Genomic DNA, 25,546 nt, shown 5'->3' on the forward strand with positions numbered 1-25,546 from the left:
CTTAATGGTTGCACAACTGGAAGATCTACTCTTCCTTTCTTTATATCGCTCTCTCTCTCTCTTTTCCCCTTTCGGTTTTTGGTATATATATGTTTGTATATGTGTGTATATACAGGGTGTTTCAGTTAAACGTTTCAGAACTTCTAAGAGGGGTAGGGTACATCCTGACAACTCGAAATCATATAGCAATGTGGGGTCGGAAATGCTTTCCTGAAGCGGTATTGTACACAGAAGCACCATAAAGAAAAGAGACCGTAAGTGAGAAATCGTTTTAATAATACATGAAAAGAAGCAAAAGGTACATGGATTAAAGTAAGTGTTCGAAGTTTCTTCCACGGGCTACAATGCACGCCTCACATCTCCGACGCATGGACATCCGAACATTCTGAAATACTCCAGGCGAATTTCGAATTTCTTGAACAAGAACGCCAAGTTAGTAGGATGGATGATTACACGAACGCAGAGTTAGCCGATATGCATTTGGCGTACGGGGCTGCAAATTGTAGTGGGCCAGCCGCACAGCGTTTGTACGCGGAACGATATCCGACGAGGCGTATTCCCAGTCATAATTTCTTTGCAAGACTGCACCAGAGGTTAGCTGAGAGAGGTTCATTTGAAAGAGCTGACAGGGACAGGGTAAGAACAGCACGGACTCCAGCCGTCAAACAGAATGTGCTGCAGCATGTACAGGGGAATCTAAGAACGAGTACACGAAGTCTAGCAAACGCAGTCGGGGTTTCCGATTGCAGCGTCTGGAGGATTCTCCGAGAACAAGACATGCATCCGTTTCACGTGCAGCATGTCCAGACACAGCAACCGGAGGATTATGCACCTCGTATTGCTTTCGCACAGTGGTACCTTGGAAAATGTGCTACAAATCCCCTTTTTCCTGCTGAAGTGTTGTTTTCCGATGCGGCATCCTTCAGAAGGGAAGGAATTTTCAACACGCATAACGACCATATCTGGGCGGTCGAGAACCCGCATGCAATACGACGTCGTGCAGCACAGATTCGATTTTCGGTCAATGTATGGGCCGGTATTATGGGAGATCACCTCATCGGACCTTACCTGTTACCGTGTCGTCTAACCGGACCTATCTACTTGATCTTTCTGCAGCAAGTTTGCCACAACTTTTGAGAGATGAACAGATTTCTGCATCGACGCAACAGACAATGTGGTTCCAACACGATGGAGCCCCTGCCCATTATAGCGGAGATGTTCGTAACTACCTGGATGTCACATTTGGTCAACAGTGGATCGGACGTGGTGGTCCCGTGCGTTGGCCTGCTCTGTCACCCGACCTATCATGTCTTGATTTTTATTTCTGGGGTCATATGAAATCGCTAGTTTATGACACCCCTGTTGACAATGCTGAGGAGCTGGTTGCAAGAATCGCAGTAGCTGCCGAAGAAATTCGAAATTCGCCTGGAGTATTCCAGAAAGTTCGGATGTCCATGCGTCGGAGATGTGAGGCGTGCATTGTAGCCCGTGGAAGAAACTTCGAACACTTACTTTAATCCATGTACCTTTTGCTTCTTTTCATGTATTATTAAAACGATTTCTCACTTACGGTCTCTTTTCTTTATGGTGCTTCTGTGTACAACACCGCTTCAGGAAAGCATTTCCGACCCCACATTGCTATATGATTTCGAGTTGTCAGGATGTACCCTACCCCTCTTAGAAGTTCTGAAACGTTTAACTGAAACACCCTGTATATTTTTATGTATATACGTATGTTTGTTTGTGTATATACTAAAAACCGATATATATATATATACAGGGTGTCTCAAAAATATTGGTACAAACGTTTAGGGAAGGTAGGTAACATCTAAAGGAATGTGAATTGCATAAGAACCCATAACCGGAAACGTCACCGTAAGTCGGTAGACGGAGCTCTTCATCAGTTCGCGAGAGGGAAAATTTCTGATTTACTCATTCAAGCAGTAGACGCCGCACGAAGAGCATGCACCTAGTGTATGGATTAGCAGAGGGCAATGGACGAGCCGCTCAACGAATTTATGGAGAACTCTTCCAGACAGACATGTACCGGACCACCGTTTGTTTGCACGTGTGCATCAAAATTTGTGCGATTATGGGTCATTTAGAGGTAACAGGAGTAGTGCGAGCAGCCCACGTTCGACGCTAACTCCCGCCATGGAAGAAAGTGTGTTGAATGCCGTCCAAAATAATCCTACTACTAGCACACGTGCCGTTGCCTCTGCCTTAGGAGTGTCTCGTTGCAGTGTACAGCGTGTCTGGCACCACGACTCCTTACATCCCTTTCATCTCCAAAGGGTTTAGTTACTGCTCCCCCAAGATCATCCTGCACGTGTGACTTTTGCGCAGTGCTTTCTCCAAGAAAGTGTTCAACAAGACTTGCATTTTCCAGCCTGTTTTGTTCACGGATGAGGATTATTTCATTCGGGAAGGCTTATTCAATTAGCACAATGCTCATGTGTGGGCTCACGACAACCCACACGGTGTGCGCCCCCATGCGGAACATCGCTTCGTAATAAATGTGCGGGCAGGTATGGTCGGTGATGCTTAGTCGGCTCGTACGTGTTACCATCCCGCATGAACTCCGCTAAATACCGGATCTTTCTTGAACAAGTTCTACCAGGGTTATTTGACGATGTTCCAGCAAATGTGAGACGCAACATTTGGTTTCAACATGACGGGGCGCCTGCCCATTATGGAAGGTGTGTTCGTGACCATTTGAACAGGCGTTTTGGGCGTCGATGGATTGACCGTGGTGGACCCGTTGCCTGGCCCCCACGTTCACCTGATTTATCGAGCCTTGATTTCTTTCTTTGGGGGGCCCTCAAATCTATCGTGTATGAATCGCCTGTGGAGACGGAAATGGATCTCGTGGCGAGACTCGTCTGCGCTGCTGCTACTGCAAAGAAACTCCAGGTGTGTTCGACAGTGTCCGCCAATCCATGCTGCGTTGGTGTCACGCATGCATCGCGTCTCATGGTGGAACCTTCGAGCATCTGTTGTAACATCATGAAATGCATCTATCTCGTACTCCATTGTTAATATTATGTCAAATAAATGTTTGCCACTAATTACTGTCTTGTGTCATTTCTGCTTCTTGTGCCTCTGCTACTACTTTCCCATGATGTTTCCGGTTATGGGTTCTTATGCGATTCACATTCCTTTAGATGTTACCTACCTCCCCTAAACGTTTGTACCAATATTTTTGAGACACCCTGTATATACTAAGGATATATATATATATATATTTATTTATTATTATTATTTTTTTGTTATCTTAGTTAATTATTTTTATTATCATTTTATTTCTCTTCCTTTCAGTTTTTTTTCCCCTTCTGGATGGGCCCCAGAGAAGGAAAATTTTATTTATTTTATTTATTTATTTATTTATTATTATTATTATTTTGTTTTGTTGTTGTCTCATACTCTGAGACCATAGGTCTCCCATCTACTGGAACTGGCCCATCTTCCCGTGGTGTGGACGAGTACCCAGAATCATCTGTCCAGGTGACTGATGCTTCTAGGTAGCCATGTGGCCGGAACAGAACAACAAGATACGAGGCGGAGTTGAACTGACGTTCTAGGATCCGCCCCTTACATAAACATATGTCCACACATAGAGGTTCTGGACTGTTTTAGTTGAGGAACTGACGCAGACTACTTGGAAGTTTGGCTATGTGTAAGCACCATGAGTATGAATCTCTCTTAGGACCTGTTTACTTGATACTCTGTTGTTGAGTGTTGTAACTTATGTATTGTAAGATATATGAGATTGAATCTTTAGTTGACATCCCTCTTACCGGTTTTGCACTGTATTAGTTTGGAACTGTTACTGTTGTCTTGCCTAAAATTTTGTGATTGTTCTCCCTTCACAGCTGTGTTGATGTTCAGCTTGATACGTATCTTTTTAATTGCAGTATATTGTATTATAAGTTTGACATTGTTGTTTAACGGTTTACTTCACGAGGGTTTCTAGTTGCAGGGGATAATTCTCCCGTACAGCCAGTGGCGGACTGGTCAGGGTGTCAGCTTGCCCGATGGCAAGTGGGCCCCCCTTGCAATAATATTAGACAATATGTTAAAAATGTTAATGACCTTTTAGTAGCTTGAAAATATAATAGTTGTGAGTGGGCCCCTTTGTCTTCTGGCAACCAATAATTTTAGACCCAGTCCGCCATTCCGTACAGCTGTTAAATTATTTTTACCATTGCATTGGTACAGGCAACCACTGTATATTTGTAATTTAAGTTTTGATTTAGTAATGATAATTGCACATGGCAATCTTTGTATAATTGTATTATAAGTTTAGATTATGTTAACGACTTTAAACTTTGCACTTTAAACTTTCTTTTCTAACTTCTTCATTTTCGGGGATGTCTTCTTTTTCCCCTCATTCTTTCTGCTTTTCCTCCTCTCCCAACTCCCTAACTAAATCTTCCATTTCCTATCTTCCTTTCAGTTGAAAACTTGGGGCTACCAGGCTTGCCTGATAGCGCCAGTGTCTCTGGTTGAAAGTGGACCCCGGCGCGTCTCCTCGTGGCCAAGGTTGGGAGTCAGGAGCACCTGGTGGCCCCTGCCCCCGAAGTCGCTAGATGCCGGCACTCAATACTCAACATAACAACACACATATTACATACACTTGCCGGCCTTGGCCTTTTGCCATTTCAGAAGCTACAACGGTATATAGGGGAAACTCTGCAGACCGCAATTAAACAAATACACCTTGTCTTGTAGATGCCTGTTGCGACACGGGTATTTTTTTTTTTTTTTTTTTTTATTACAGAAAGTTATTTATTCGAATTTCGTTATTTAAAATTTTAAGAAACATTAAAACTTTTCCATTTAATTTCACTCTCCATTGATAGTTTCACTTGTTATTTTTAAATATGGCGATATCGAGAAAGAATTCTTATGAACGAAATGCTTAACCGCTAGCCAGAGTAACGCACACGACAAGTCCCTGGAATATCCGAACAATCTTCATTCCTAACCTAACACTGTCAATCTTTTCACCACTAATATTTCCAAATACATATGTTGTGTACACCACTTTCTCCTATAGTAAATTAAAATCAAAACTTGATCTCTTCTCCTATGGTACCTCCGTTACCACAGCCTTTCCCAAGCGTATCTTGTAAGGAATTATAATGTAATAATGACGTATATCATGAATTCATTCTACTTTAAACTCGCATCCTTTATCTGAACTTTGGTTTTGTCAAACGTGCTAAAGATGTTCACTGATATGACTGAAGCATATTACAACTGACTTACATTAAAATCTCGATGTCCTTTTTCCAGAGCGAAAAATAGTTGCAAAGAAGGTATTAATACATCCAAAATCGATTTTGAAGAAAGTGGTTCCCAAGTGTGGAACGCATTCCCTTGAGGAGGAATTGGTTATTTTGGAGAGCGTGTGAAATTTATGGAATATTTTAAGGAAGAGGCACAAAGTATAAATGACTGGGAACCTCTGCCCTAAGACAATCGCATTTTCTGGTCCTACGAAAAAGCCACAAGTCGCAGTTTCCATCCAAATCTTCTGAGTACCTACTGTCGTATCCCAGTAATCAAACGTGAGGACACATTAGTAGACGCGTCTGAGTTTGCAGGGGTTTAAGCCCGCATGACTGATAAATATGGTGATGTTCTTGTATTCTCTCCATTTTGTGAACTCCTTTTACTCAATCTGGCAGTTGCGTAGTATATATAGAAATTTTATTTTCATACTTCTAAAGAAAATACTGTCCTACTAGCAATTTAAGTTTTTCCCATTGCAGCATTCACGAGATTGGCCAATCTCTATTACCATACCATATCATACCAATCAATCATTTACTGTTCCCGTTTGTATTTCTTCAGAAAGAAGTCACATCGAAAAGATCTTAAAAAATCGGAGTAAAAAGAAGATCGTTATTTAATAGCTTGCTTGTTTGTGTTTCGATTTTGCGCCAAGACAACAAGTCCACAAGGTGTGTGTGTGTGTGTGTGTGTGTGTGTGTGTGTGTGTGTGTGTGTGTGTGTGTGTGTGTGTGTGTGTGTGTGTGTTTCATGGTGGATTTGCTGTTTTGCTGGACGAAAAACCCCAGTTTCCAGGAAGTAAAAACCATGCTACCCTCGCCTGAGACCGAGACCCGTAAAAATTCCTCGGGTCATTGACTGGATTCCAACTCAGCTTTTTTTTCCACATGGTGTCTGGGGTTTTTCATCCAGCAAAACAGAAAATCGACCACAGAACAAACGCAATTTACAGACGTATTATATATAGCACAATATGATGGCCTAAGTTGCTGATGCGCTTAAAAACCCTACTGCAAACAAAAGAAAAAAAGTTTTTGGAATAAAAAAAAAAAGAAAAAATATGAAAACTGCCTCTCGAGACCGACTAACTCGCTCACAGTCAAAATAAGCCAGTAAATGTTTCTCCTGTCTTCAGCTGCGACTGGAACTCGAACCCAAGCCTTTCCACACAGTGTAGTAGAATGACGAACGCAATCACTTTATTAAGTGCGAAGACATACAATGAGTAGCAAAACACTGGAATTATCCCTGAAATATGGAAACATTATATTGTAAAACCCGTGCCTAAAGTCAAACATCCGAAAGACAAGAAGGATTTTCGTCCCATCTCTATAAGCTGCAATTTACTAAAATTGTTCGAGAAGACTCTGCTGCCAATTCTTGTTATGCATTTTTTCCATAAAAGACCACCATATTTACACACTGTAATTCCAAAGAGATCAACTGTGACTAATCTAATGGACACCCTATTTCGGATCCAAACGACTCTGAACGCCAAAGAACAGATTGATGTAGTATTTTTAGATATTAAATCTGCTTTCGATAATGTCTCAATCAATTCCTTGATGACAATACTTGAAAGGCATTTCAGAATACAGGGAGGCTTATTAAAAGTCATCGTTTCCATTCTCAAACAAAGGCATTTGAGAGTAGAACATAGAACCTTCCAATCGAACCACGTCGTCTACAGAGGAGTACCCCAAGGTGGCGTCCTTTCCGCACTATTTTTTGCTGCCGCTTTGGACCCCTTCCTCTCTACGCATCCTGACTGCAGCTCTTACGCAGATGATATAAAACTCTTCATCTCGTCAAAACAAGGTGACAAATCTGAAGCAATAACCGCCCATGCCACTGCCCTAACAGAAGAACTTGACCATTATCTTGAGAATATTGGCCTATCCATAAATCCGACCAAGTCAGCACAAATGTCTTTCACCAACTTGAAGAAGAAGATGAACATAGACATCTACATCAATGGTATTAGAGTCCAAAAGGTTTCTCATCACACTGATCTAGGGCTCACCTGGGATGGAGGCCTGACCTTCCAACAGCACTTCGCCAACACTAAAGCAAAAACTCTGTCAGCAATGTGGGCGATAAGACAGGAACTTACTGGTGTAAACAACCAAAAACTTGCCACTCACTACATACAAACATGTCTTGTTCCGATTCCCATGTATGCCTCGACGATCTGGTCCTCTGCTTCCCTCACTAACATCAAAAAATTCATGGGTATCGAATACTGGATTTTAAGGTGGTTGAACCGTGTTAATGGCCACCCTTTCACCATCTCGAGATCAGTCATGTATGCTAACCTTGGTTGCACCCCTTGGAATCAGTTGCTCATCACAGGAAATCTGCGTAATCTCTGCCAACTCCTCACCGATCGCTTTGATTCTCCAAATGTCCATAATCTTGTTGCAGGCCCTAGGCTTTCCCGCGCCCTTTGCAATAGTGCTTGGAATCCCCTAAGAAGCTCATTACAGAATTTAACGATGCTTAGACGATGTCTTCCGTCAAACATCCTCGAAACGTACAACACCCTGAAGATTGATCCCCACAAGTTCTGTGATGAGAAAGCGTACAGATCTGAGAAGATACAGGACATGTACCATCACATACAACTGTAGAAGTTTCCTGATTATCTCCTTCAGGATGGAATCTCCCATGAACTACTTTACTGATGAATTAATTTGTTTTAAATCATTATGTGTTTTGTATGTATATGTATTTGCTGTAAATGCATATATTAGGACGCGTATGTTTTTATATGTCTCTATCTTTTGCTTGTGTCATTGTATATATTTATATCTGCTTTATTTGCTCACTTTAGATGTACGATTTCTATGTTTGCTCTCTAACTTATAATGTATAAATGTATATAGGCACCCTCCTAGCTGAAGGCTGTTCAGGGGTGAAGCATATGTAATAAAATGAATAAATAATAATAATAATAATAATGTTATCTGTACTAGACGGGTTGCATGAGAGTATGCCAACAGAAAGCAATGGTTTGTTTTAATGAAGTCATAAAAAAAACGGTGTACAGAATATTTACAAATTAAGTTTATATATTAAAATCGAAATAGGACATAATGCTACAGTGATGTCGTGATCGGTGCATAAGGAAGCGAAGCACATTGCTCTATCAGACTATTGTAAGATCAGTGAATGCTTTTTTACAAAGTCGTGATAGTGCGTAAGAGGAACCACGATCTGGTCTATAAACCACTTACGAAAAGCAAATACAACTTGCTTTCCTGTTGGTAGAAGAAGCTGGAAGAAGCAACCCTAACGTCCATAAGTACTGAGGTAAGGGTTGACTAAAAAACGGTGTTGCATACGCTGTCACATTTATTTGGGATGGAAGAGATCAGATCATGCTAAATTCCCCATCATTACGGTTGTGCAGCAGAAATTGTTGTGGTTACAGGGTTTTAGGCGCATCAGCAACCTAGGCCACATTACAGCGTGTATATTGTGTCTCTAAACTGCGTGTGTTCTGTGGTAGCTTTGCTGCTTCCTGGACGAAAAAACCGAGTTTCCGAGATAAAAACCATTCTGTCATCGCCTGAGACCGACTAACTCAGCTACGTTGTGAAAAAGCACCATAAAATTCCTCGCGTCACTGAGGGGATTCGAACTCAGGTCTTTTCCACTGGTGTGAGAAGGCCGGTGATTATATCAACAGTGCTACACACGATGGCTGTGCAGAAGTGGAATTATCGCCATTAAGACCGGCTATTTGAGTACCTCACTCAGGCAGACGCCGAATCATTACATTAAACGAAACATCTGAATCAGTGGAAGTCAGGTTCAGATCACCTGGTTGATTGTAGGGATTTTAGGCGGATCAAGAAAATTCGGCCATATTGCGCTGTATATAATATGTCTGTAAATTGTGTACGTTCTGTGATCGATTTGCAGTATTCTAGACGAAAAACCCGAGTTTCCAGTAGAAAAAACTATGCTATCCTAGCCTGAAACCAACTAACAAGGTTGCAGAGTTTGTAAACTAGACACCTTAGAGGAGATTTGATTGAGGTGTTTAAGGCTCTGAGAGGCATCAGTAAAATTAACGAGGACGAAATTTTCAAGATTATAAATGATGCTAGAACTAGGGAACATAAATTCAAGTTACGGGAAGAGATGTTTAGATTGGACTGCAGGAAGTTTTATTTTAGCCAGCGAGTTATAAATAACTGGAATAAGTTGCCTACATGGGCGGTAGAGGATGACAGTTTGGAGAAATTCAGAGGGCATCTGGATAGTACCTTCGGGTGAGGGAAACGCATAGGATGATAGGTTTAATTTCCTTTTCTTTTATTAATTATTAGTTTTTTATCATTGTTTTATTCGGTTTTTTTTTTTTTTTTTGACTGGTGCAGCATAAGCCATAGGCTTTCTTGAACCATGCGGCCATTACTAATACTAACTCAGCCAAGTTGTGGCTACCCACGAGCGAGGAAGTCAGAAACGGTGCAACATTCACTATATTATTTTCCTCTTTTCCATAGTAAAATCATCTCCCTCCGTGGAAGGTGCTTTTACTTTTGTTGTTGTAGTAGGATTTTAGGAGCATCACCGACTGAGGCCATATTGCTCCGTGTATATTGCATGCAAATTGCGTGTGTTCTGTGGTCGATTTGCAGTTTTATAGACGAAAAACCCGAGTTTCCAGTAGAAAAAACCATGCTACTCTCGCCTGAGCAGAGCCATTCGGAGGCGAAAGAGGCTCTTGCCCCAAGTTAAAGGCTGAAAGGGGCGCCAAAAGAAAGATTAAATAATTGCCAACGTTGCCATCATTAACACCAGGGCGCAATTTTTCATTCTTGCTTCAGGTACTAAAATGGCTCGGCATGGCCCTGTGCCTGAGACTAACTAATTCAGCCAAATTATGGTTACCCACGAGGGAAGAAGTCAGACATTCACTACTGTATATCAATTTCCTCTTTTCCAAGGTAAAAGAATCTCCGTTCGTGGAAGGTGCTTTTACTGGAGATCCAGGATACCGGAAATCGTTTGCAGATATCCAGAATCACCAATATACAAAGAGCATTCCTCATCTTAAACGTGTATAAAAACGCCTTATATAAATGCTGGCAGTAGCATTGAAGGAACGTAATTGGTGGTACCTTTGAAGCCTTATTTTGGAATGTCAAAGGATGATCAGTGTTGTTGTAGGCGCATCAGCGACTTAGACCATATTGTGCAGTATATATTGTGTCTGTAAATGGTGTGGGTTCTGTGGTTGGTTTTATTTTGTTGGACGAAAAAATCCAAATTTCCGGAATAAAAAACCATGCTACCCTCGCCTGGGACAGAGTAACTCAACCGCGTTGTGAAAAAGGTCATAATACTTCCTCGTGTCATTGACGGGATTCGAACCAGAGCCTTTTCCACCAAGTGTGGGAATACGATGCTTATATATGTGTACTTCCTGCGAGGGGTAGCAAATTATAGATGCTATGTAAAAATTGAGGTCTGAATCAGCATACCCAAATTCATTAATACCAAGAAATGCACATAAACAGAGCCTTTTTGAAAATTTTCACACAATGATAATCAGCCAAGACATACGCGCATAAATTCTGAAATTTCAAATACGTTACAAATACAGAAAAAGTTTTCTTACGTGATGTCAGCATTTGTATGAAGGCCAAAAACCTCAGGAGAGTCGAATGATGGCAAGGTGTTTATGTAATCTAGATACTGCTGCGTGGTCTGGCAGCGAGGAATTGTATAACCTTGCGAGAACGCAAAGTCTTTCCTGAATAGCTTTTCCGAGAACCATTCGTCAGCATAAGTGTTCAGTAAACGTTTGTCGAAGTCGTCAGTGACTCTCCCACCATACTGCACCTCTCCCAACATGTAGCACACTGTTCGCCAGCATACACCCTATAGAAACAATAAAAAATGTCAAAGTTGCAAAGGTGTTATTTATATATACATGCTAAATTCTGAGCTTTAATAAAATCACGAAACAGTGTAAGCTAGTACAGTCTAAGAAATTATTTAAATAAATAACTCATTTCGATAGTCTAAATTTTTAAAATGTGAAACTGCTGCTATTAGAAATGCTGTTTTAATGTAGTTTCATACTTAGCGATGATTGAAAGCATAAGTAGAAATGACTATTGACGCACAGAGAGAACTATTCAGTGATGTACAGAACGGCAGTAATTCTGTAGTACACCAGAGACACACACATGTACGTAGGGCTGCACAAAGAGAATTTCCACTATTCCATTTCCTTGTAATTAATTTCCCATCGGTTCTCTTGTGCCACTATTATCACAGCACAGTACGCAGACACTGCTATCAGACAATGCATTCGCCGTGCCGCTGTGAATATAGATATATAGCTTTGACAAGAGAGAAGTGTTGATGAGGCTTTTGTAAATCTTACAATTTCTTAGCTCACAGGCACCATTAGATCAGTTTCCAGTGCAAACCGTAAATGAAAGAGATGAAAAGAATGGAGTATTATGAATCCTGCTGTAGTCGTAAACGTTGTTGTCAAGACAGACCAATATATTTTACTTCCGAGGAATCCTTTAGGCGAAAGCCTGAAACGGTTATCACAAACAAACTGGAAAGATTTCCTCAAGAAGTTGGCATTCTAACAACGTAATTTTGAATGCAGAGATTCATTCCCATGTGCGAATTATCACAAACTTTTTTTTAGCACTAACTGGACGGATTACTTTTTTGACGAAGACTGCAACTCAGGTTATGCGTTGGTTTATAGGTTTATATTCTTTTTGAAGTTAGGCGCATTGAAAATGTTCACTTATTTTTAAATTAAATCATGTTAATAGTCAAAGTTAGATTCAAAGGATGTTTTACATTCCAATTAGCCTATATATATATATATATATATATATATATATATATATATATATATATATATATATATATATATATAATTTTTTTTTTTATGTAAACCCCAAACACGAGAGGTATTAGAACCTATAGTACTTGGTACCGTGCTAGGGTTGGAGGTTGAGAAGACGAAAGAAGATATTTGTTGACATAGGACTTGAATTCCTGTAGACTGTGATTTTCAGGAAATACGTATGAAGGAAGGTTGTTCCAGAAAACGGCAGTTGAATGAATAAATGAGGAAGATGAAAAGTTGGTTCTGTAAGTTTGAAGTTGGACAGTAAATGGATGTCGACTGGTGGCGGCACATGTTCGGACTGTTTTGAAAGAGAGAGCATGCATTATAGAAGCCAATTCAGAAGAACAGCGCCCATGGAAATATCTGTAGAAGAGGCATGCAGCAGAAACAGTACTTCAATGAGACAGCGAGTGGAGAGACTCTGTTAGAGACGACTCATTAATTAACCTAACAGCCCTCTTCTGAACGGAATCAAGAAGCCTGAGAGAGGTTTTGGGAGCACCACCCCAGATGTGGGAACAATATTCCATGGTAGGGCGAATTTGCAATTTGTACAGAGTGAACAGCTATTTGGAAGAAAAGTAACGCCGAGAGCGAAAAAGAAAACCAAGTTTTTTAGATGCAGAGGAAGCAATATTTGTAATGTGCTTGTGCCAAGAGAGATTAGAAGTCAGGATAATCCTCAAAAGAGATATATCATTTTGCCTAGAATCGCAGTGTCAACAAAGATAAACATAGGAGCAGAAGACTCCTTTTTGTGAGATATAAGACAAGACTGAGTTTTAGAAGGATTGAAATCAACTAAGTTGTCTTTGCTCCACTGGAGAATTACCTGGAGATCGGCATTTAAGGAATTGGTAGCAGATATTCGAGAAGTTGAAGCTGATTGAGCAGGGCAAGGTTTCTCAAAATGGAAAGGGGAATGCAATGTGCCATCATCGGAAAAACTATGGATAGGGTTTCCAGTCAATGGAAGAAGGTCATTAATATACAAGAGGAAAAGACTGGGGAAAATGGGGAAAAGAACTGACTTTGGGGGACACCAGCATTAGTGGAAAAGTTAGAAGACAGAGAGCCATCTAACATCACCCTCAGTGAGTGATCAGAGAGAAAACTGGATAACCAATTACCAAATGACTCAGACGAGAGCAGCAAAGCAAAAGGCTCAAGCTAATGGGAGTGCTGTGGCTCAGGGGAGAATTGAGGGGGGGGGGCAGTTGCCCTCTGAATCACAGCCTTTTAAAATGCACTGCTTGCATGATGTTTGTGGAGCAATCGGCAGGGTGGATGCCCTGGAAGGATTTAATTTGAGGGGCCCATCAAGCTCACAGCTGCACACATCAACGCCAGAGCTTGCACTTGGTCATCACGCAACACAGCGGCAACCCCCAAGGCAGAATGCGCTGGTCCCACAGGAACTAGTAGTTGTTGGTGACTCTATTGTCAGGGAAACGGGAAACATGCTTTGTAAAAAGCATAGGTGGAAGAGGACCATGGTATGTCTGCCAGGTGCAAAGGCTGATGACGCTGTAGAGCGGATATCATCTTTTAAGGGCGCAAAAGGTGATATAGTTGTACACGTTGGCACTAATGATATTAAGAGTAGGAGACCGGCAGAATTACTTAACAAGTACAGGTCACTGTTGAAAAAAAGCCGTGAATTAGGGTTGAATTTGAAAGTGTCTGCAATTCTGCCCAGACACCAGAGGAGGGAGTATATGATGAGAGCCTTGTCGATCAATTCGGCCCTGGAAAGATTGTGCAAGGCTCAAGGGGTAGAATTTTTTTTTTTTTTTCAGTCTGGTCTGTACTTGTTAACAGGAGAGACTGCTTCTACAGGGATGGGATACACTTGAATAGAAAAGGTGCAAGAATATTTGCTGAGGCAGTGTTAGGTGGGTCGGAAAACTGCTAGCTTGGGGGGGAGATACAAGGACTAATAGATTAACAGTAGCCACTGGAAGAGGTGAAAATGATTCTTGCACTGCTTCTATTGGGATGAGCAGAAGATTGGAAAACAAGATGCAGGATATTTCAGAGACTGCTGGGAGTCATTGCGGTACAAGTAAACACATGGGTTGTGTTAGGGTAGCTAAGAATAGGAACAGGTGCATGTATACTTGCGTGTACACCAATGCTAGGAGTTTGGTAAATAAATTTGATGAATTTGAGGTATTGCTTAAAGCATCAAAGGCGGATATTGTTGGGATATCAGAGACGTGGTGTCACACAGATATAAGGAATGCAGAACTGGAATTTGGGGAGTACAATATCTACAGAAAGGATAGACAGAATAGGAAGGGAGGAGGGGTTATGCTATTAGTTAAGAAACACATAAAATCCAAGGAAGTGAAGCCAGTCGACATCGCTGGACAGTGCAGTGTCGAGTCAGTTTGGTGTGACATAAGCATTGGGAGATCAAAATTGAGAGTTGGAGTGTGCTATAGGCCTAATGACTCTGATCAGTATAATAAGAAACTGTACAGGGAAATAGAGTGGGCCAGTAAATCAGAGTCTTATAATGGGGGATTTTAATTTCAAAGATATTGACTGGAATTTGTGGGTTGGTCACTCACATACTAGAAAGGCTTTTGTGGATTTATTGGATGATTGTTTTCGACATCAGCATGTTCGGAAGGCAACTAGAGGGAGTAATACTATTGATCTGATTATCAGTATTGATTCTGCATGCATTAAGAATCTGCAGATAAAGGAATCATTAGGCGGCAGTGATCACAGTGTGCTGAAGTGGGATTTATTCAAAGAGGTAACTACCATCAAGGGTAAAGGGAAGGGTTATTGCTTTCGTAAAGGCGACTACGATGGTCTGAGACAGTATTTAAATTCTAGACAGTGGGACCAACTGATGATGTTACCAACAGCAAATTCAAAATGGGAAGCATTCAAAGAACTTATCTTGGAAGCTACTAGGCTTTACATACCAACTAAGAAATACTGTTCAGGGTTTAGGCCTAAATGGATGTCAGATGAACTAATGAGACATATGGCAGAGAAGAAAAATGCATGGTACACATATAAATTAACATGTGACACAGAAGCCTATGATAGATATAAGCTGATCTATAACCAAGTTAACAAAGAAGGTTAGGCAGGCGAAGGCAGATTACGAGAAATCTTTGGCAAAGGATGCAAAGAAAAACAGCAAAGAGTTCTTTACTTATGTAAACTCTAGAAGGAAGGGGATGAATCAGATTGGTCCACTTGATATCGATGGTTCAACTGTTGATGATCCTGCTCAGGTAGCTAACAAACTAAATGAATATTTTGCATCGACAGTCACACATAAGGAGTTATTCAGTGAGGGGAATGCCAGAGGTGTATTCAACTCTGGCAGTAAGCTAGATAGTCTTGTAATAAATGAGAGTAGAGTGGAGGAGAAATCAGATTATGATATGATTCTTCCTCTTGCTCAGAATAATCGCCTGAGAAGGCATAAATTCAAATTGAGGAAAGACAGATGTGCGGAAATTTGCCTTTAGCCAGCGGGAAGTTGGTTGGTGGAACAGACTTCCATCCCTTGTGGTGGAAGTTGATAGCCTAAATAAATTTAAGGGTCAGCTGGACAGGTATTTCGAACGAACGGAGGGGTGAAATGGAAGTGTTTTTTTTTTTTTTTGGCTGATGCTGCATAAGCTTGCTTTCTTGCATCATATGGCTCTGCTAATGCTGAAAGACAGTTGGCAAACCATAAGATGGAAGCTTGTTTAGAAGACCTTTATGCCAAACACGATCGAAAGCCTTTGAGATGTCAAGAGCAAATGCTTGCGTTTCACGGAACTTTTCCATTGAATTAGCCCATATATAGTTAACACAAGCCAGAATATCACCACTGGATCGACACTGACGGAATCCATACTGGCGATCGTTGATCAGATGGAAGGTTTCTAGGTAGTTTAAGAGTTGGCGGTTAATTGATTTCTCCATTACTTTAGAAAGAGTAGAAGTAATTGCAATGGGACGGTAATTGGATGGGAGGGATTTGTCACCCTTTTTAGGAACTGGCTGGATATGAGCAAATTTCCAAGCAGAAGGAAAAACACCTTTGGAATAAGAAAGTGAAAAAAGGCGGCAAAGAATAGGAGTAAGTTCAGGAGCACAGGCACAGGAGAAATACCATCAGGACCTGGAGCTTTCTTAGCATCAAGATTCATCAAAATCCTTCTGATATCCTTTTGACAGAAGACCACACGAGGCATTGAATGGAGCGTTTTAGGAATGGTGGGAGGTGTTTTACCAAGGTCATTAATACATGAGCTGGAATAAAAATGGGATGCTAGCAGGTCAGCTTTATCCTTGGCTGAAGTGACAACAGAACCATCTGGTTTGGACAGAGGTGGGAGCAGAGATGGGCAAAAGTTGCGGCCAATAGCTTTGGCAAGAGACCAGAATGCTCGGCTGCCATTAGGGCAAGAAGCAAGTTTTCTACTCTTAGCCTGTTCAAACTCTAGTTTGGACTGATTAATAACTGCTTTACAATTGTTGCGAGCTTTGGTGTAGGCAGAAAATGAAACCGAAGAATTAGAAACAAGCCAATTACGATATGCAACATTCTTCTCTTGGACAGCCTTAGCACATTTATTGGAAAACCAAAGTTTAGATAAAGTACGAAATTTTAAAGTGGAGTGTGGGATAAAGGATTCCATTCCTGCAAGAATAATTTCACTGACACGATCTGGGCAAACATTGACATCAGAAGTTTTGAAACAGTAATCAGACCAAGGAAAAGAAGAAAAGAAGTCTCGCAGGTCATCCCATTTTGCATTCTTGTAATGCCAAACAATACAAGGTTGGGAATAGCCATGAGATAAAGGTTCCATTGGAGAAGAGACAATCACCAAGTTGTGATCTGAGGTACCTAAAGGACCTCTCACTTCGACCGTGTACTTAGAAGGGTTGTTTGTGAGAAAAAGATCAAGCGTGTTAGCTGTATGATTAGGACTGTCCGGCATCCTTGTAAGTAAATGAACATTCTGTGAAAAGTCATTAGTAATTGCAAAAGCCTCAGCATCTCGACCAGCTGGGTCGGTGTGACGAGAAAACGGAAGCCAGCTGGAGTTGTGAACATTAGAATCACCAATTAAAATTACCTCACTGTTAGGAAAGTTGGGACTGGGGAAAGTCAAGATGCAAAGGGAGGAAGTCAAAGAGCTCCAAGTGAGCAGTGGAGTTGGGAGAACGCTAGAGACAACAGATGAATTTGACACAGTGAGGTAGAGATATTTTGAGCCAGAGAAGATCAAAAAGAGGAGATTCCAAATTCACAAGTCTCTGACAGGGAATATCATGTACAAGTGGATTGATATATGCACAGCTATCAAATACAAACAGACACTTGCAAAATATAAATTGTCACTACTCTTAAAATTCCAGTTCCTGAAAATTAGTTACAATCATAAAATCTCAGATATAAAGAAAAATATGTACTTGATAGATTTCACCAAATCGTGTGCCGAAGAGTATAAGCCCATAATTGCTGAGTTTGGAAAAAAAAATAGGCTTACAACTCTATTTTCCTGAATCATAATCATGAGAACACGACCATAAAAACTTGAGGAACTAGTCCTGTGTAATTCAGACATTTAATTGGGGAGCATTATCCACTCAACCCCTCGAAAAGCCAAAGAACTCTCACAACGAACTTTGATATTTTACAAGGGTGATGATAATAAGGCCCTGTGATAATAATAAATGCCATTATTTGGAAGAGGGGATCTACGTGATCGTACATTATTATGTTAATGAATTGATAAACACTACACTATTATATCACGTGGTAGATTAAGTAATTTATTATCGAAATGATACAATTTTAAAGGAATTGAGCCAACCCAATTCTTTTAAATTGCCAAACACTTTTACTATTTATGGCTACGTTTCGGAACTCAATGTTTACCCTCTTCAGGCCTGTTAACGTGATCTTGGATTCTCTTGATCCGGTCTAACCAGACGAATAGATTCCACGTGATATAATAGTAAGTGTTTGACATTAAGATGGTTCAATTCCTTTAAAATTGTATCAGTTAGATAATAAATTACTTAATCTACCACGTGATATAATAGTGTAGTGCCTATCAATTCATTAACATAATAAATTTCCTTCCTTCACAAGAGTGGACCTTAGCGCATGAGCGATTTCTATAAGAAGGCAAACGCACTCTAATTCGTCTCCCTAAACATCCCGGGCATGTTCAATCGGTGACTGTCGTAATACAAAGGTTCGTGTATATATATATATATATTTTTTTTGGCCAGTGTGTGTGGTTTACATTGCACTAGATCTAAGGATGTGATGATGGCATGGTAATACCATCGTTTGCAACATGTTTCTTTGTTGATATTGAGTAAGGATAGTGCTCCTTTGAAAAATATAATTCGCTGGGAAATTTATGTATTAATAATTATCGCTATACACTACAGGTATTTCATACTTTGAAAATTTATATCATTAGTCAATATTTATTAGTTTAACTTAATAACTGTGCACACATACATGTTCCGAAATGTCTCCTATGGTAACTTAATCGGCACGATACAATCGCTGCCTGACACTCGTTCACAGAAAATATCTGGGTTCGATTCCGGTCTTCAGGCCTCTTCAATCGTGGCCGTAGTTAGCCGACGTCAGGTGGAGAGGACAGGCGTCCCCTCCACCTGACGGGGACATTGCTGAATTGCTGAATTTATTCAGCAATTATTATTGCTGAATTTTTTTTCGCTCTCAGATGCAAATCGGCCTGTGAACACATACTTGTACAGCCACAGATGGGAATCGATATATGATCCATATTAGAAATAGTCACCCAATATGGGTAGTGGAGGATGAAGGAGAAGACAACTATAGGAAAGGAAGCGGAATTGGTTCCCTACCCATGGCTACAACTGTGAGGTAGTGATGCCACTGTGTGGGGAATAATTAATAGTCTAATGCAACTAAGCCTAGTGTTTCTTCGTTTGACAATGGGTAGCTGTTTAGAAGTAGCGCCGAGGCAAATAAGACCATGAGGCGTCAGTATAGCGTGTCTGGAAATTGTGTGTATTATGTAATTGGTATGCCTGGTTTTTCTGGGTGAAAAATCACAACTCCGATCCGGGACTGCCTAACTAGAAAAGGTGTGAAACGAAACCACAAGTTCCACCCATAATTTTTAAACTTTTGTCTAAGACCGAATAGAACTTGGACTTTTTCCACACGGTGTGAGTAAGCAGAGACTATTTGCATAAGGAAAATATTAAAATAAGACTTAAAGTTTGCAAATACAGTAGTTTCATTTCTTTTAATAATGCTTTCATGAACCTAACGAATTTTGAGTCTTTTTAATTTCTAGTGTCATAATCGAAACAATCTGTTTATCTCAAAGTGAAAAGTTCTTAAGTATGACAATTTTCCCATTCCACCATTCTTGCTTTAGTACTGGCATATTCTATTATAGTACTTACGAGTAAATTACAAGTAAGGAAAAATACACACCCTTCTGGGATCCATGTCATCGAGATGCTTGCGAAGAAAATGTACCGACGCATTAAAATCTGCTTGGTTGAACTCGTATGGAATATTCCAACCCAGAGCACCGTATTTGCGGCGTTCCTGAAGTGTCGTGTGTAGAAAGGCAACAGCGAACAGTAAAGGGTGCCACTGAGAAGCTGTGCTGTAGTCAAGAGTATCCTGAGTGAGGCCATTGTAGGTTCGCTTCAGACTTACTTTGATTCCTTGGGGAGGTTCGTTCGTGAACTTGATAGAAATCTGGAAAAGATGTAATTCTCTTGTAAGAGGATTGCTTTAGAAGGATAACAAACTCGTGTCAGATCACTCACTCACTCTGTGACAGGAAAATAAATTCGAAGCGAGTCTGGGAACTACGTGTAGGCAGGCAACTTCATAAAGCTAGCAATAATGGAGGGCTATGAAAAAAAAAAAAAAAAAAAAAAAGGAGGCTATAAAAGTGAATTAGGCGAAAGCATCCTATTTTCTGATCATGCATTTTATATACTTCTAGCAGACAAGCAAATGGTTTAATGTTATCAAGTGTAAACCGATGTTGCAAAATTAAATTAAAAAATGATAAATAAAATAACTTCTGGGAATTTTACACTTCTATCACGTTAATTAGTGTCCAGAAAAGTTGGTGAACCCTGGTCTTTTCGCTATAATACTCTAATAAACAGGTCTATCGAAGTCAGTTTATTAAAGCAAGCCGAACTTTATCCGGGCAAATTTAATACTCAATGTAATTGGTAAAAGGATTGGATGTGGTACTGGGGTAGTAGTGCAAATGAATACTTATGCGCATGTTGCGCAATCAAATCATACGCCCGCACAAAAAATTAACGACCCATTATATCAGATGCATTAAAAGCAGTTAAAATAAATTAAAAGTTCGTCTGGTGACCTTCAGGATGTATCAGGGTATAAACTATTTATTTAGTCCAGAGGCGTTATCACTTTTAAAGTGCTCTGATAAATCGCTTTGTTGGGCACTTTGAATTATCTTGAAATCATTTTATACACAGATAGTTCTTAGTAAAGATGTTTTCATCGTTTAGAAATATTTTTAATGAAGTACGTGTGGCAAAGTCCATTCGTCGAAAATCAGACAAAATTAATGCTGCTTCCTGACATTTGCAACCCCAAAATTTTCGATTGAATGAAGCCTCGAAGATCCCTCTGGAATGTAAAGTTTGCTTGCACTCGCTTCATTGAGATCGGAGGAAATCACAAACAGAAATAGACCTAAATGATAATTGCTTTTGCCCCAGTCCTTAATTTACACAATAGTTCTCAATAAATGTGAGACGTGTACATGCTCACATGATGATTCGTTCATAGCATGTTACAACATGTATCCAAGAATGTTATTCACTGACTTGACGAGGTCTAACTCGCAGTACGAGCCGGCCGGGCTAGCCGGGTGGGTAAAGTGCCTGCCTGGCAACCCAAAGGTCGCGGGTTCGATTCCCGCCTAGGGCTTGGATCAAAGTACTGCAAAAACCTTGGGAGGTGCATTATGGCCACAGAAGCCGATGCGCCAACAACTACCAAAAAAAAAAAAAAAACTCGCAGTACGTGGGAATCCTATATAAAAGTCACTATTTCAAGTACCTCTTCCCTGCAACACACACACACACACAGAAGAGGAAGAAATCCCGTGGTATTAGGTTTCTGGTAACGTGATGGTTAGGTTAAGCGCTAAAACAACTAATGCTACCAGGCGTTAGAATACGCGCAATTATTGTATAATTGCGCGTGTTCTTCGGTCGTTTTGATATTTGCTGGAAGGAAAACCCGAATTTCAAAGAAAACCTTTCATGAGAAGTTCATCATGTTGATGAAAAAAGTCGCGGGTGATGAAAAAAGTGAATGAAAAATCATCATGTGAGCATGTACATCGAGGATGGATCTAAAAACACATATTTCACCAGTTGCACGAAGATCTCGAAGTGTACGTGGTAATATCTCTTGGAATTTCTGTACGGTTGTCGTACAGAAATTTCAAGCAAATTCTAGCAAATTCATCTAGTAAATTCGATGAATATGACGATAAAGAGTTCAGAAGCTATGCCTTCAGATAAGAAACTAAAAAGAAAACTTACTGGTATATTTAACCAAATAAACAAACTGTTTAACAGAATTAATTACTCTTAAACTATGTGAACGTAGTAGTGCTCAAACAGCATTATATATTTAGGTTACTGCTACTACCATAAAAAAACTAATTAACTAAGGATCCAAATCAAACAACGAAAGCCTACTTTCACCACGGGAAGATGGGTTAAGAGTGACTGATTCAATTAAATCCTTTGTTTATTTTGTTAATTATACCATTGCGTTATTTTTCTTTTCTTATTTGATGGTATTATTTGCTGCAAACAGCCAGTCCAATAGTAACCTTTTTTCTTATCTTCCCTACTCCCTTCCTTCTTTTTTTGATTTTAACACGATCTTTGGTGCTGTTAGCCCTTCCTTTATGTCTTCTTTTATTATCTTCTTTTAAGTTAATAACGTCATGTTTAATTATTTATTTCAGTAGTTTGATTTGATAATTTTCTTTTTGCATATTTGCATTAATTTCAGTTCTGTCAATTCATTGGTAGTCTCAATATTTACGTTTTGTATGGTTGCTCTTTTTTGTTAGCCTGAAGAGGGCTGGCCATGGAAATGGGGTATTTTTGGTGCTGAAAAAATCATGCCTGTGATACCCCTATTCCTTTAATTCTTTTTTTTTATTATTATTATTATTTTATGATTTCAGTTAACTTCTTATTTAGGACTTTGCTTTTGTCTTTGGGGATGGATTTCTTTAGTCTTTTTGAGTAACATGGACCGCAGCATCGCGCACACCTCGCAAAGGGATGAGGATGACTCTTCGAGCGCTGAAAGTAGGGTTTTCGTTTATCAATTAATTTGGTTGGTTCATTATTATTATTATTTTTTTTTTTGGTAACAGCAGCAGTTACCTAAATAAGCAATGTGCTTGAGTTTCCAGCACTATTACATTCACATAGTTTAAGAGTGGTTAATCCAATTAAACTGTGTTCAATGGGAAGTAATGGTTTTTAGGAAAAAAATCATGGTAATCGCAGGTGTAATCCATGTTCGAGGATTCAGTGATCGCGAACGGACGTCACTGCGACCGCTAGATCCAACCTTACCGCAAAAAAAAAAATATATAATAAAATAAATAAATAAATAAAATAAAATAAAACAAAAAACGAATATACAGAATTATTTCGGACCAGAGCTTTGAATATTTCTATTCACTTTCGGCACGTCAAATCTCTGCAAAACCAAACATTCATCATCAACGCATTGAAACTTGACCTGACTTGTTCTTAAAATTAACAAAGGTTAGTACGATGTGATAAACTTATATTCAAAAAACATTTTTCTATGGCAATTAAGTTTTAATTACATTGTAATCAAAATTAACCATAAAAAAAAAATAACTTCCATTAGTGGTTTTTACATTTATTTTTAAAAGTAATACCTAAACCTACGACTCCCCATAGACCTCAACTTTGGTGGTATGCCAATACTTGCATTTTTTTTATTTGGTGATACAAAGAACAGTGAGAGCTCCTACCTTTGACTTATGTGCATTTGGTAATTATGGCCGAAATTACTAAATTCACATAGAATTAACTAATTATTATTAGTTATCATTTTAAAGATCAGTTCCTCTCTTATTAGAAGCTCCATCTAGCTCGGTCCTTGGACGCCGACCTGTGCAAAATCGTTGATGATAAAAAGTACAGACGGCGCATCCTGGATCTGCACAACCATCAACTGATGTGAGATCGCTCCGGCTCGGCAAGAATTTCAGGGAAACTTGAATTCAAGAAAACCGTCGTGTTGTTATTTTATTTTATTATTTTAATTTGATGTATTATTGTTACTGTATTTTATTTTTAACTAAATTCAATCTGCTGTATGTTATTTATTTATCCTATTATTTATTTATTACATTTCCGCCGAGATGATATCTCTGCCGCTTGTTTTGTTTGATTTTTTTTTTTTTTTTTAATTTTACAACCACTGTATATATTTGGAATAATTAACCACAAATTCCCAGCCCCAATTTTCACCCATGCAACTACCAAATACAGCAATGTTGCATCTCTCTATCTTGTGAACTCCTCTGACTTCAGCATAGAAATGTTTGGACTAATAAATGTTAGTGGAATTCATAGTTACCTGTAACAAGCCAATAGGAAACTGGGAATTGACTTCTGTGGTAATCCAGAGTCGGAAAGATTCGTTAATAGAATCAGTTTCCAAAATAGAGTCCAGCATCTCTTCACAGAACTGAAGGCTAAGATGGCAATTCTGAAATAGTACCCATCCTCCTCGCTCCATGGAGTAACTTAGCACTCTTCTGGCTGAAACTTCTTGCCCTTGACCCATAGATATAGAGTTACATTCTGAAAAAAAACAAAACAGATTTTTCTAAAGCTTTTCCACGAAGTAAATAATTAATACCGTTATAAGAACTGGAGAAATACATTGATAAAAAATAATGTTGCTACCTATACCAATTTAACACTATACTTCTTTTGGCGAATTAAATATACGTCAGCATTCCTTATATGGGAAAAGCTGATCACTTACAATTTGTGGCTTAAGACGACAAACAACAGCCAATCAACGCAGTTATAGGGTTCCTTATCCGTAATATATTACGGATAAGGAACCCTATAACTGCGAACGTCGCGCGATACATTAAACACTGGACGGTCCAAGACTCCTGGACCACGTCCGACCACAGAGTGATTACATACCAGATATAGAACTAACTCAGTAGAGCCCCAATGATAAAAACGTCACTAAACCGCTTCACAGTTAATAATGCAAATTGAGAAACCTTCAAGGAAAAACTCACTACTGAGGTTGGGGGGAGCACTCCCAGACTGCAAGCCGACCCAGAAAGGCAAATGACCTGCAAAGAAAAGTTACAGAAATTATCACAAGAGCTAGCGAACAGGCTATGAAAAGGTAAAACCCAAAACCAGGCGCCATGCCCTGGTGGGCCCCAGACATTCAAAACCTGAGAAGAGAAGTAATGAGACGACGAAAGGACTTCCAACGGACCCGGCGACCTTGGCCGGCCGCTGAGGTAGCGGCTATGAGGGACAGGTATAAAGACACAACGAATCGATACACCAAACTCATAAAGGACACCAAGCGCAAAACTTGGGAAAATCTTGTTTCCACAACAGGGAATGCTGACTCATAGAGAGTGGTTTATAGAGTAGCCAATAACAGACACCTCTAAAGGAGAAGTCGCAGAAGCAACAATGACCCCGCTGGGTCCCTGACCACTACGTGAGATGACTCGGTGACCAATTTCCTGAACACCATCCTCCTGAAACAGGTTACTCCTATCCTCCCGGAACAGCTGCGGATCTGTCAAAAAAATAATCGCTGTTATTCCACACCCTATAAAGAGACCTGGGTTCGAATCCCGCCCAAACGGGAGGAATGTTTATGGATTTTTTTTTTTTTTTTTTTTTTAATATTGTGATTGAGTTAATCGGTCTCGGACAATGGTTTCAGGGTTTTTACAGCCCTGTTTTACAGTTGGGGTTTTTCGTCCAGGAAAATAGGCAACTGCCCACAAAATACACGCACTTTACAGACAAAATACAGTGATGTCTCATAGCCTTATCTTTGGCGCAAAACCAACACAACAACACCACATAGACCCCGCAAACACAAGTACAACTGTACTGTGTAAATCAATTAATAAATAAATCAAATTAAAAGTACTCAGAATGAATTCAAAAGAGTCAATATTCCAAATCTCCTAAGAGACAGATAATCCACTTTTA

The 25,546-nt window shown here is 39.8% G+C and overlaps 1 protein-coding gene across 1 annotated transcript in view; it reads right to left on the reverse strand.

The window, feature by feature from the left end:
- Positions 1-25,546, reverse strand: part of Dhc1 (dynein axonemal heavy chain 1) — a 620,756-nt gene that overhangs the window by 30,006 nt on the left and 565,204 nt on the right. Inside the window, exons 68-70 of the mRNA XM_090390121.1 lie at positions 23,913-24,139; positions 19,692-19,964; positions 10,934-11,196 (exon numbers count right to left, since the gene is read on the reverse strand). Coding sequence (XP_090246247.1) covers positions 10,934-11,196; positions 19,692-19,964; positions 23,913-24,139 — 763 coding nt within the window. The remainder of the gene's footprint in view (positions 1-10,933; positions 11,197-19,691; positions 19,965-23,912; positions 24,140-25,546) is intronic.

The sequence above is a fragment of the Mastigoproctus giganteus genome, chromosome 2 (genome assembly GCF_048544385.1).
Source record: "Mastigoproctus giganteus isolate SK-2022 chromosome 2, ASM4854438v1, whole genome shotgun sequence".
Lineage (NCBI taxonomy): Eukaryota > Metazoa > Arthropoda > Arachnida > Uropygi > Thelyphonidae > Mastigoproctus > Mastigoproctus giganteus.